Genomic DNA, 12,903 nt, shown 5'->3' on the forward strand with positions numbered 1-12,903 from the left:
TATATTGAGCAAAAACTCCAGGGTGCACATGCAACTCGCCAGAGCAACCGGAACTCCTCCTTCACCATGGCGCGCAATTCAGAAAAAGCGCAGTCGATGCTCTTCCGTTTCCGCGCCGCACAAGCCGCCGAATCAGGCCTCTTACCCAGCGCGTCCCTGCGCCGTCCCAAAGCCCCGAGTACGGTCAATGCCATTCCCTTGTGCGAGAAGTGGCGCGGCCAGATCTTAAAAGAAGTATCACGCAAAGTGACCAAGATCCAAGACGAGAGCCTATCGGACTTCCAGATCCGCGATCTCAACGATGAAATCAACAAGTTAATGAAAGAGAAATGGGGCTGGGAGAGAAGAATCAGGGAACTAGGCGGGCCGAATTACATGCGTGGTGGAGGCACGGTGTTTGATGACCAGGGAAGGGAGGTTCCTGGTGGAGGGAAAGGGTACCGATATTTTGGGAGGGCGAGAGAGTTACCTGGGGTTAAAGAAATGTTTGAGCGAGCAGCGAAACGAAGAGTTCACGAAAAGGAGGAGGAGGAAGGGGCGAAGGCCAGGCCAGCACAGGATATCAATCGCAAGAATCTTGACGCCAGGTATTTCGGTTTCGGCCTCGATGAGGAGGACGGGTCGTTGTTGAAATATGAGCGCAAGAAAGAGATGGAGGCGATGGAGAGGGTTGCAAAGTTGGCGGAGGGAGGGGACGATGATGAAGGAGACTGGGAACCGCTGCCGGGGGACGCTGGGGATGGGGTGAGATGGCGGCTACCGACGCTCGAGGAGGTCCAGGAAGAACTTGTGGACAGGAGACGGAGGCAGTTGTTGGACAAGCTCGTTTGAAAGGTTCATACCTGGATTCTACAATGAACGCGGAGTGCACCCGAAACCCAACACCCGGCTTCTCTACTCCCTTATGCACCAGGGCCGTCTTGATCCAACAGCAGAAGCACGCCGGCTGGGAAGAGAGATGACATTGCGAAACATCTACATTCGAAAATGTGATAGAGAGGCAAACTTTTGTCACTGAGAATGACTGGCAGCCCCGACGGTCTCCACCTCAAAAGAACGACCACCATGACCTGGTGACATGTGGAACTGGTGATCAAGAACCTTGATACCAAGGCACATTGTGACGATGGCGCTCCAGGATCAAGCCACATGGCTTGGAAATCGCAATAGAAAAAAGCAGGGACAACTAGGCCGGTGAAAGGACGATTGGCCAGGACGTATGACTGTCTCCAATACCTGATTGCATCGATTCCTTCAAGCTCTGTTTGCTTGGCGCAAAAGAAGACGAGGACAATTCGAGATGTTTCTGAGAATTGACCAAATCTCAGAATCATGTTTGACCGTTATATGGTCCTTCGTCTGAATCTCGTCCATGTTTTGGCTACCGGGTTTGCAGGCTCCTATTTTGTCTGGACCTCATCCCAGGTTTGGAACTGGTCCTGTGATGACCTTTCTCGCAGCCAACAATAAATATCCTGAATAGTCACCTTCCTAGATCTGCTGTCCACTTTTGTCCCGAGATCAATATGGATGTACTTTGCGCTTACATAAATTTGCCCGGCATCGATCCAGGGGACGCAATTCTCCACCAGACACCAAAAGCGCCTCCCCTCCAACTGCGGCTCACGCCTTTTCAGCCTGACACCTTAATTTGAAGCCATTTTTCTGTTGACTGAGAACACGTCAAGCCGTGCCTTGTGCCGGTATGTCTCGTGTCTCAACTCGTCTTCTTCCCATCTGCTCATCTCGCCCTCTCTAGCCATGATACAACAGCAGATGGAGACTCTGAACCTCGGACCCTACAATGTTACTTCGCAACTATCGCCGTTCCCCTCGGAGACGGCTGTTACGGTTCCTCGTTTATGTCCTCACTGCATTGTCTGTCTTTGACCTTCTGACCATCCTCAAACACCACCGAGAGTTTTCCCGAAATCTACTCTCTCATACCTATACGGACCTCTCGACTCTGCCCTCGCCGGCACAGAACCAGAAAATCTTCATCTGCGCCCAGTTCTGGACCAATGCAAAAATCATCCAAGATCGCTGGGGCCAGGCTCTTCTCGACTTGGTTGGGGTGTTGGGCACGGAGAATGTGTTCGTGAGCATATATGAGAGTGGAAGCTTGGATAATACCAAAGATGTCCTCAAAATCTTGGACCGAGTACTCGAGGAGAATAAAATCTCTCGATCAATCGTGCTCGATCCCACCACCCATGCAGATGAAGTCAATGCCGGTCCACTCGATGAACAAGGTCATCCACGCTCGGGATGGATTCAGACTACCACGGTGGGAGCTGGAAAGGAAATGCGACGCATACCTTACCTTGCCCGGCTACGAAACAAATCTCTCCAACCTCTCTTCGACCTGCATGAACGAGGTCACAACTTTGACAAAATCCTCTATTTGAACGACGTGGTATTCCGCCCAAGAGATGTGCTGTCGCTCCTGGCCACCAACCAAGGTTCTTTCTCCGCGGCTTGTGCTCTGGACTTCCACTATCCACCCGCCTACTACGACACATTCGCCCTCCGTGACAGCGAAGGTCTAGGCACAATCATGACTTCTTTTCCATATTTCCGATCCCTCGACTCACGCGAAGCCATGCTCCAGGGCCGGGCCACTAAAGTTCAATCCTGCTGGAACGGTATGATCGCCATGGACACAACGCCGTTCTACGAGGGTCTTCGCTTCCGTGCGTTGTCCGACAGTCTGGCGTCTAAGCACCTCGAAGCTAGCGAGTGTTGCCTCATCCACACGGACATGACCGCCATGAACCTCGGCCGGAGAGGCATCTACATCAACCCCGCTGTCCGCGTAGGCTACACCATCAGCGCATATAACTTGACTCATGCCGGTCCTGAAGAAACCTTCGTCTCTTCCACAGATTACGTCCGTGGTGTCTGGTTGAACCGGCTCAAGCGGAATGTGATTGGCAAGGTAACAAAGCAAATGAAAGAAGTGACGAGGAAGATGGAGCGCTGGAAGAAAGAAGGCGAAAACTCCCTAGAGAGACGTGAGGAGAACGGTGAATTATGCATCATTGATGAACAGCACATCTTGATCTGGAATGGATGGAAGCATGTTTGAATACGGGGAATGGCGGTTCCTCGACTCGGGTTGGGGACGAACTGACAGGGTAGCGTAACAGGATCGATTTTGAGACTTCGGAGCCACAGTTGAGGATATGTTTATTACCGCACGGATTTCTGTAGAATAGTGTGGCTCAATGTTTTTGGGGGGGCTGGATCTGGTAATCTGGTGTAGATAACATGCATCGAAGATTCCCGGCATTGCATCCCCGGTTCTCCAACCGGGTCCATGCTTTTAGTGTTCTTCTCGTTGGAAGATAATAGAACCGAGAGTCATCGGGTCTTTAACAAGTGTGGCCAGTCTTTCCATAGATGCTGATGTTGATGCATAGAGTGTCTCGGCCACGCAGCTCGCCAAGAGCCGAACGCGCCGAAGGGGTAGCTCCCCTTACTGTCCAAGACTTCCATAGCATGGTACTTTATTTTGACTGGTCAGATGGCGGCAGAGGAAGATGATAAAGGTAGTAACCTTTTTGGAAATCGGGTCGTCTTCTAACATTCAGTTGGTGTTCTCGGGAAAACCAAGACGACTGTTGGACGGGGCGGGACACAGGTTTGGGATAATCTTCATTGTTTGGCTCCGCCTTGGGGTTCTTGTTGTAAGGTCGAACCTGGAGAATAGAATCCACGCCATCATGTCGACTCTGTACAGTCTCTTCCTGCTCGGTGGGGAGAGGGAAAGCTGACTCTTCGTCAGCGTCATCATACTCTTCCGGACCGAGTCTCGAAACTGTGGCAGGCTGCACGCGGGCTCGGCCTCTAACCGCCACCGTTGCATTGTCACCCTCTCCTTTCTGGATCCAGACTTCCCATAGCTCCCACGGTACCGGCAGATCTGTGCGAAATTTGGCTCCTTCGCCCGCATAAATATTCCGCAATTTCTTGCAGGCAATGCTTATTTGTTCGCCAGCGAAAAGTGGCAGGTGGTTTCGATACTCAAATTCCCGGATAACAAAGGCATAAGGTGTCTTCGTACCGCGATCCAGAAGACATTCTCGCAAAATGTCCAACATGAGGACAGAGGTAAGTGGGCCGTGGACAAGTAGTTTCGGAATGCCGTAGACCCGTTTGGTGTATTCGGGGTCCAGATGAATGGCATGATCGTTTCTAGTGAGAGCACTGAACCTGAACAACAATGTTTGGGAGGGTATCATGCTCTGGGAATAATCGGGATCCAGGGCTGGTGGTATTTTGCGAGGATTGTCCATAGATCTAAGGCTGGGGGGAATGTTTCGCATAAAGCAAAGTTGCTTCTCTTCAAGGACCAACTGAGACTGTAATCTGGAGGGCAGCCTATTTTCACCGAGTTTCAATTCCAGCAGTGTTTTCGAATCAAACTCAAACGACAATGCCTTCCTCAAAGTTACGAAAACTTTGGCATCTTCACTGGTCAGGTCGCCCGCAAGCCGAGCATTGATAATATTCTCGCTGGCTCTCACAGGCAAACGACGGTCGAGGTGAATACGTTGCTGTCTGAAAAATATGCGGCCTCCTACCCACACTCGGTACTTCCAGTCGTCGTTGGGGGCATGCAATCGGTCTGCCCCATCATTGCACAAGCGGCTTTCTTTGACCCAGTGGTTGACTGTCACCTGTTGGTAGCCAGGGGGGAGTAAGGAACCTATGGGCTTTAATTCGAGATGATTTTGAAGAGCCACTCTTAAGGCGATGACATCTTTTTTGTCCAAAACACCATAATCTATCTCAGGCTCACGCCTTCTCATAGCTTCAAGAGTTTTCTCAAACTCCCGCGAGCTGTTTGTGCTGACAGCTCTGAGAAAGTGTCGTCCTGTCCATTGGGCGAAAAGGCACCCGGACCGGGTGATACATTGCGGCTGGAAACATGAACTCCTAGGTCGATGGTAGTATCGCATGAATTAGGATGCATGCGACGTATCATGTAGAACAAGTGCCCCGTTTCGAAAGATGTAACAAGGTCAGCGCAGTTCAAGAGCAGAATAGTGAAAGGTTAGGATATGCTCGATCCCCGTCTAATCGAAGAGATATTTGGAAGCAGTGGCTCAATGACTAAACGAGTTTGTAAAAAGAGGACGATCAGAAAAGTCGAGAGCAAGTTTGAACGGCGCTTATGTAATAATATCACGTGTTTTCGCGTGACGACGTGGCGACGCGTCGCTGTTGTCAATCGTTCTGCCACGCTCATAACAAATCTCGAGATGACCAGTTGAACCCATTGGAATTGTCATGCTCACCGACCTTCACACTTTAGTTGCTTCTACTTCGACATGTCGTCTCGAAAGCGACCCTTGTCGGAATTGCACAATTCCCAAACGCCAGCAAGATACGCGCCATCAACACCGCATGCAATTCGAGCGCTCCAGCAGCGAAGCAGTGCAAGAGCCCGTTCTGTGCGGAAGAACAGGGCTTTCAATGACATCGTCCGACCAGACTCGGCGAGCAGGGTACTGAGGCGGTTGGCAAAAATTACTGCCCCCTTCACCCAAAAAACCATACCTACACCCTCGACTGCGCGAGGAAAGGAAAACCATGTCGGACACACTCATGGGGAGGAGGAAGTGGGGAATAATAAGAGACCGCGGCTGTTTTTGGACATAGATGGCAGTCCGGCAGATATGGGACTGCCTGATGTTGGCGAGGAAGAGGATAGCGAGTTACCTGTCGCTCCAACACCCTCGATATTGCCAGAGCCAGGTGACGACCATAATGAATCTGAGCGAAATAATCCAACAATCACGTTTAAATCGATAGATTTTGCAAGGGGCGTACAGGCTGCATCGGAAAAGATTGATCGGCAATCATTCAGGCCTTCTTTTCCCGCTTCTGAACCGCTTGGAGACAACGAGGTGGAAGAAGACCAAACTATTCTGAGCGAGATCGGCAGAAGAGCCATCAGCGAGGAACCCACAGGGCGATTGTCGCGGTATAGCTTTGGGAGCATCAGAATGAGCGACTTTGGATCCGAACTCGAGATTAGAAGAGAATCAGATCAGCAAGACCAGACAAAGACACTAAAAGGGCCGAACGAATACAGTGGTATTGGAGTGGACTATGAATCTTTGGACCTTGACGGAGTGGCGGAAAACCCGCAGAGCCTTCAAAGATCGCCCTCCGTTCCACTGCATGATGAAACCACCATGAACATACCGCCTTTGGACGAGAGCTTCCGGCTGGAAGTTATGGAAGAAGAAGCGGCTTCCAATCAGACTCAAGGAAATCATACTGGAAACATCCAGCCGGGTCCTTTCTTTACAGAAGACCAGGCCGTGGCCGATCTCGAATCTGCGACAGACGCCATGCCTGACGGCGACGAATCACCCAAACAGGATGCTGTGACCGAAGAAACACTAGCAGCAGCAGCAATCTCATCATCTGCATCTCGTCGAAAGAAACTCAAGATGACGCGACATGGCCTGACGGTGCCCTCCCTCCCTTCTAGTCTGATAAAGCGAGTGGCGATCGAAGCCCAAGCCAGACTCGGAAATCGCCGACCAAAGCTCGGTCGGGATCATATGAAAGCTCTTGAGCAGGCGACAGAATGGTTCTTCGAGCAGGTGGGAGAAGACCTGGAAGCATATTCAGATCATGCTCGGCGCAAGAAACTGGTTGACTCCCGCGATGTCCTGATGCTGATGCAGCGACAAAGAGTCCTGCAAGGTGAAGGGGATCTTCAAAAGTGTGCCCGAGAACTACTTCCGAAGGAGGCCGCGGATGAATTAGATGTCGACGATGCGTGATCGTTCTAACATCCATTCACTATTTACCAGTTCGTCACATGTCGAACTCGTCGGCTTCTGTCCACGGGCTTCTTTCGAAGTAGCATCCACAACATGAGACTTGTGGCGGCAGACAGCGAATACCTAATGAAGGATGAGTTACGCAAACTTGGAAATGACGAGGTGGGCGTACCAAGTGAATATGTACTGTAAATGATTATTCCTGAGATGGACTTCCGCCGGTCTTCCAATGGGGACTCCTTTCTTTTGTCGGTCATAGCTGACCAATAGATCGGGCGTCATGGTCTCTTCTATCCATACAGGATCTGCTGCCGCAACGCTGGCCATCTCCTCAACATCCGGAAAGTAAAATTTGCCCTTTTCAGGCTTATTGCTGGGTGTGAAAAAATTCTTTTTCCAAGGTTCGCGTAAGAGACCTGAGACAGTGACTTCGCCTGTGGGCAAAGATGAAGGATCTCGGTCTTGCTGAAACTTCATTTCCCGGCTGATCCATCCACGATTGATAAGGATCGTGCTCCCACCTTCTCGCTCTAAAGGGGTAACGACTAGAAATCCATCTTTACCATCCTGCGTTCGTGGGCCAATTAGCATCTCTTTATCATGCCTAAACCTTCCTGTAGCGTAGACTCTTCTATAATCAAACTCATGGATCGCAGTTGGATCGATTCGAGGGGGGAGAGGTAATGGAGGGCGGACCAGTCGATCTTCGAACTTTGCGAGCAGTTTGGTTTTCCAATCTAGGCGCTGGATCTGCCAGGTACCTAAGCCGAATGCCGTGACCGGAATAATAGCAAGGATTGCAATGCCCAGCTTGTTATGCTTCTGTCCCACTCTCACGATCCGCGGAGGGGCATCAACTATTGAGACAAAATCGGGATCCTCGACACTGGGTGGTGATTTTCTGGTATTGACATGGCGACTCTGGCCGATCCGTTGTCCGCGGAGGGGTTTCCGAGGGTGGATCAATATCGACCGGAGAAAATTCAGATCATATTTGGCCATTTCTTTCTTTCCGGATGCCTTCGATGTGAAACCGAAGAGGAGTGAAGGTGTTGCGGGAGTTTGGAGAAAAGTACGTTGTTGGGCTGTTGCACGTTACCCGACACTCGGGGTCCGTTGCCGAGAATCTGAAATACCTCGAAAGTCATCTGCACCTCATTAAATTGCCCCTCAATTTTTCTATACGATACCTCACAAAATGTTCCATGAAGGAGATATCCAAAGCGGCATAGGGCTAGCTCTTCAACAGTCCAAAGCTGTTCTATGTTTTGTCCAGGGTAAGGCTGTTTGCACAGCGAAGACTTTTTTTTTCCCCCTCCTAACAGAATCCAGACAATACAGAAACGAGCACGCAATGGGAAGAGGTCCTGACGGAGGCGCCTGTGAGAACGATGCTCTCTGGAACGACTCAGCCTCTAATTTCAAGTAGATAGCGTCCGCCGTGTCCTCTCAGGCGGTTGCCTTGCGACTTCAAGCCAGCTCCCAGGAAGCGGGTTTTCTGTCCCCGATCTGCACGATAAACAGCACACCAGCAATTATTGTGATCAAGTAAGAGATGGTCAATTAGAGAATATTTCGGACGTTCACAAGTTTAGGAATGCGCAGTTGCAAGAGAATCTCCAGTCTGCCGAGGTGTCAGTCAAGGAATTAAAGAATCGATTGACTTCCGCCTTCGGCGTGCAAAGTGGAGAAGATGAAACCATTGAAGACTCTGGGTGTGTATTCCCCATCGTCTGATTGCTCACGAATGTTAATCCATCTCGAGGTCTATGGAGCCCAGCAATCAGCCGTCCCACACAGTCAACGAGTACCTCGATTTACAACCCGCTCCGGGACAAATGAGATTACCAAACAATGCCTACGACGCCCTCCGAAACCACACTCAGAAGCTCCTAGACGAGGGAACTTCTCCGTCGGAAGTATTCCAGACTCAGTTAACATTGTTGAACAATATGCCGATTTTTCACGAAGAAGTGGAGCGCTTGAGAAGAGGGCCACGCCCTGAACTGTCTGAATACGCCAGATCCCGACTTTTACGTCTACCGGCTGTTGGTCTTCGAATCCCAGGGCAAAACAAATCTACTTTAGAATCTGCAACGGGGTCTCAACAGCAGTCGCCTTCCAGGTCTAATCTTCCCGCACCAGTGATCCCTGCAGAACGAGATGAACCACCCTCGCTAGCTCCACGGAGCGAGACCTCTTCCCCTGCTCCAAACCAAACTGAAATCGACAAACAAAAGGCCCAAAGAGCAGATTATATCAAAATGCAACGCGAACGAGAACAAAAGCAGCGGGAGGAGCGCGAACGGATAAAGGCGCAAATCAAAGCTGATCGTGAGGAGCGGCGTCGCTTGGATGAAATGCGGAAGCATGACGAGATGGAACGTTCTACGTCATCCGCACCGTCCTCATCTGGTTCGCCAAGGTCGAAGGAAAAGAAGACAGAAGTGAGAGTCCAAGTCCGCACTTTCGACGGCAGCACTCTTCGCTCTACCTTCCCACCGACCTCCACGCTCTCTGCAGATGTCCGACCGTGGATCGACTCTAGCTCTAACACGACAGTACCATACAACTTGAAATTAATCCTCACACCCCTGCCGAACCGAAACATCGAGGCCAGCGAGGAAGAGCGAGAACTCTCTGACCTCGGAATCGTAGGCAGTTGTACGCTCGTCATGGTCCCTGTCAGAGGGTATGTTGAATCGTACGCCGGCTCAACATCTGGTAGCCTACTTGGCGCAGCCGTGAGTGGCGGGTATAACCTCATCAGCGGGACAGCGGGTTTGGTGTTTGGGGGGATGAGGAGCCTCCTGGGATATAACAATCCAGCCGGCGAGCCCGAACAGTCTACTGGAACTAGCAGCCCGGGCCGAAGTGGAGAGGGCCAAACGTCAACACAGTCGACGTCGGCGAAGAAAGTCCGCGTCCGTACTCTTGCCGACCAGCGCGCCGAAGCACAGCGAGATCAGCAGTTCTATAATGGTAACCAGCTGAATTTTGAGCCGAAGAAGGATGATGACGACAAGGCTGATTAAAATTGCGAACTGAAACTTGTCTAGGTGTGATTGAATGTAGTGCACTGAGTCGTGGTATACCTGGGTCATCAATTTTGCTATGGCTGTCTCTCTGGAGCGTCTGTTGCTGGGCTTAGCTGATAGAGGAAGGGATGCCTGTTGCAAAGAAAATGGCAATAATGCTAGTGGACGGGATGGATGAAGTGGAAATCTTTCTCGAGCCTGACAATTATTCCCTGCCTTAACAGAACACACGTCCCAGGAACGACAGCAGCCCTCCGTCCCTCTCTTTCCCATCTCTGCTCGATTTAACATTCATAAAATGTCCTCGCCTCCATCATCATCTCCTTCACAGCATATAGAGGTATGCTTCACCTCAACCCAACCTAGCTCAATTAATGGGCTTAGTCCGTCTCCGGAACTCAAGTAATCTGCACATCAGGGCTGCAAATAGGTAGCTCTGCGCGGCGCGTGAGCCTAGTGCCGTCAACTCTTTCGGACATCTCTAGCTTCGAGGTGTGAGATCGATGTTCCGGAAGAGGCGGTAGGCTGGGCGATGGGGGACGCGGTGATGGTCGTGGAGATATCTGGGAAGAAGGGGGAGACAGGATAGAGGATGAGATGGATTCAGGGGCCGGTGATGAGGTTTGGGACGGAGACGCAGACAGGGATTGGGATTGGAACACAGATGTATGTGGAAGTGTGGACGGAGAGGGCCCTGTATGCGGGTAGTAGGACTGTGGACGTGTACGGTAGCATGGGGAATTTCGTGGGTCTGCAATTCTCAATTGTGCTGGCACCAAAATGATGGCTATTGTGGTTATCCACATCGGAAGAGGAAGGAGTTGTCTGATCGTCTCGAGCATGAACATTCTAGCTCGCGGAAGCGGACAATGTGCTGGTGGCTGCCATATCTCTGCTCGTACTCGAGGTTGAAATCTTCTTGGATTTGCACTTGCCGTGGTCGTACTCAAACATCTGGTCAGTTGACGAATGGCTCCAGGTTGAATCGTCGTAATCTGAACCCTCGACTTATCGGCCGCCATCATTATTGTTTTTGTGACGTGGTAGGTTGTTACAGGTCCCGAGTTGCTCACGTAGGAGGTAAAAAACACCATCCGTGATGTATCCTGTCCCAGAATTGACTAGACCATCAGCTCCTGTGAAGAGATTGACTTCGCTCGGCAATGGAAAGGACATGTTGTAAAATCCGGCCATGTTTTCTGGGATGGTGATAATATTCAGTGGCTAAGTGATTGGACTAGGAGCGGTTGATGTGCTCTAACCTCCTCCTGCAATTGAGGGTATCGTGGCACTCGCTGTCGAGGTGAAACTGCCAAATGAGGTCAGAGCTGACGACGTCTTTTGGCCAGTGGAAAGCCTATCGTAATGGTTTTGGTAACTATCGAAAGCAAGGTGGGTGTAACATGTACAGTTACAGTTGAAACGAACGGATAGCTTGCGGTGACATTGACGGAAGTGGTCGTCGCGGCTCCTGAGCGAAAGGTGGTCCAATCCAAACTACTCGAGCCCGTCGCTGAGTTAGACAACCACACCTGGAATGGGCTCACGGTAATGCTTGTTCTGGTAGTATCTGTGTCCGACCCCGGCATCTCTGATGCCATTGAGGATGTTGCATCTGTGATATTTGATGTCATGCAGATGGCTGTCGTCACGCCGGTTTTGATTGTAACTGTCGTAGAGACGGACGCAGGCTTTGAGGAGTTCGAAATGTACGGCTTGGCTGCTGGAGACGACGTGGTGTAAGAAGGTTGACGAAGAAGCTGCTCCTCTGGAAGACGACCCTGGCGTGAGCTGCCTTGGGAAGATGATTCACTAAGAATGGTCGTATTCTCTGCGACAGGCTGCACATTTGTCATCGCCGTAGGAGAAGATATTGGCACAACACTCGGAAGTGAAGTTATTGATCTCGTGGCCACAGCTGAACTCGTCATTGAGGGAGCCCAAGGGCTTGTATATTCCGTGTAGGAGTTGCTGGCATTGTGCTAAAGAGAACTGGATCGAACTGCGGGAAATGTAGACGCCTAGAATGGCCAGGGTATGAAGGGAAGAGGTGTCAAGGAGGGGGCAGCAGATGGAGACGAAGTAAGGTCGTCCATAACCGTACCTGAAATGACCGTGGCAGCTGCACCTGAAGGGGAGGCTGGGTTGGTAATTTTTCAGTCTGCAGCGCTCGATATGGGCATCGGATTCAAGACGTTAGAAGTTGCGATCCCGGAGATCGTATTCAGGTCGATATTGCTGACCCGGTTGCTGCTGGGACTGGCTGCACTTCATCGTTTGCTAAACTATTTCCATCAGGTCTCCAACAGTGATCAGATCCGCTGAGCAGCGATACGATATAGAGAAGCGGAACACACGGTGAAGCTGAAGCTTCATCGGAGACGGCTCGTCCGGGACAACGTGCCCATTACATCGTGGGTCACATTTATGAAGACGATGAGTTGCCCAAAGAAAACGTATAAAGTGTGCCTCTGCTCTGATTTGGGGTCGTTGGGGGAAGCGAATCTGAATAGGTAGCTATGGTTTTATTGAGAGATATAGAGATTGGAGGCTGATGACCCGTCGCTAGAGGTTAATGACCGCTGTAGAAGCAAGGAGGAATTGCAAGGTTGAAGAAGAGGCACGAGTCCTTTTTGTAGCAGATAGAGCAGCGTCACAGAGAACTGGAGATGTGATAATGGAATGGTGACGAACAAATCGGCTTCTGCAATTCAGCAAGCAGGTCTTTTCTTCGATTAGAAAGTCTTCATTGGTTCTGTAACCGATTCGGCTTCGGTAGAAATCAGGGGTCAAACGGATCAAACTGCTGATCGAATTTGACACTCAAGAAGCGATTCGCCGATGCCATTGTCTTGCTGTGGATGAGGTAGAGAGCACAGCCCAGACCTCTCTGCGGATTTTCTGCTCCCAGAGATTCAAATCTGTCAAATGAATATGAGAAGGCCGAGACCAAGCATACCAAGAATCGCTGACCAGCTTGTCCAGTCTGGGTGGTTTCCGTCGTTTTGGTAAACCACAGTGGTGCCACCGTCACTGCTACCCCCGTAATTCCCCCCTGA

The 12,903-nt window shown here is 50.8% G+C and overlaps 7 protein-coding genes across 7 annotated transcripts; 5 read left to right on the plus strand and 2 right to left on the minus strand.

Annotated features, from left to right (window-relative positions):
• Positions 1-66: 66 nt before the first annotated feature.
• Z518_10709 (pre-mRNA-splicing factor isy1) lies at positions 67-831 on the plus strand (the record flags this gene model as incomplete). Its single annotated transcript, XM_013411540.1, has 1 exon — positions 67-831. The coding sequence occupies one exon, from the start codon at positions 67-69 to the stop codon at positions 829-831; it is 765 nt and encodes a 254-aa protein (XP_013266994.1).
• Positions 832-1,804: 973 nt separating this feature from the next.
• Positions 1,805-3,088, plus strand: Z518_10710 (uncharacterized protein; the record flags this gene model as incomplete). The annotated part of the gene is made up of 1 exon (XM_013411541.1): positions 1,805-3,088. One exon carries the CDS (start codon positions 1,805-1,807, stop codon positions 3,086-3,088), a length of 1,284 nt encoding a protein of 427 aa, XP_013266995.1.
• A 421-nt stretch (positions 3,089-3,509) lies between these two features.
• Z518_10711 (uncharacterized protein) lies at positions 3,510-4,814 on the minus strand (the record flags this gene model as incomplete). Its single annotated transcript, XM_013411542.1, has 1 exon — positions 3,510-4,814. One exon carries the CDS (start codon positions 4,812-4,814, stop codon positions 3,510-3,512), a length of 1,305 nt encoding a protein of 434 aa, XP_013266996.1.
• Positions 4,815-5,336: 522 nt separating this feature from the next.
• Positions 5,337-6,806, plus strand: Z518_10712 (uncharacterized protein; the record flags this gene model as incomplete). The annotated part of the gene is made up of 1 exon (XM_013411543.1): positions 5,337-6,806. The coding sequence occupies one exon, from the start codon at positions 5,337-5,339 to the stop codon at positions 6,804-6,806; it is 1,470 nt and encodes a 489-aa protein (XP_013266997.1).
• Positions 6,807-6,829: 23 nt separating this feature from the next.
• Z518_10713 (uncharacterized protein) lies at positions 6,830-7,808 on the minus strand (the record flags this gene model as incomplete). Its single annotated transcript, XM_013411544.1, has 2 exons — positions 6,830-6,929; positions 6,979-7,808. The coding sequence occupies 2 exons, from the start codon at positions 7,806-7,808 to the stop codon at positions 6,830-6,832; spliced, it is 930 nt and encodes a 309-aa protein (XP_013266998.1).
• A 196-nt stretch (positions 7,809-8,004) lies between these two features.
• On the plus strand, positions 8,005-9,841 carry Z518_10714 (uncharacterized protein; the record flags this gene model as incomplete). Its single annotated transcript, XM_013411545.1, has 5 exons — positions 8,005-8,083; positions 8,139-8,188; positions 8,236-8,354; positions 8,402-8,521; positions 8,572-9,841. 5 exons carry the CDS (start codon positions 8,005-8,007, stop codon positions 9,839-9,841), a joined length of 1,638 nt encoding a protein of 545 aa, XP_013266999.1.
• A 1,368-nt stretch (positions 9,842-11,209) lies between these two features.
• On the plus strand, positions 11,210-11,587 carry Z518_10715 (uncharacterized protein; the record flags this gene model as incomplete). The annotated part of the gene is made up of 2 exons (XM_013411546.1): positions 11,210-11,218; positions 11,279-11,587. 2 exons carry the CDS (start codon positions 11,210-11,212, stop codon positions 11,585-11,587), a joined length of 318 nt encoding a protein of 105 aa, XP_013267000.1.
• Positions 11,588-12,903: the final 1,316 nt, after the last annotated feature.

This window comes from Rhinocladiella mackenziei (assembly GCF_000835555.1).
Source record: "Rhinocladiella mackenziei CBS 650.93 unplaced genomic scaffold supercont1.10, whole genome shotgun sequence".
Classification (NCBI taxonomy): domain Eukaryota; kingdom Fungi; phylum Ascomycota; class Eurotiomycetes; order Chaetothyriales; family Herpotrichiellaceae; genus Rhinocladiella; species Rhinocladiella mackenziei.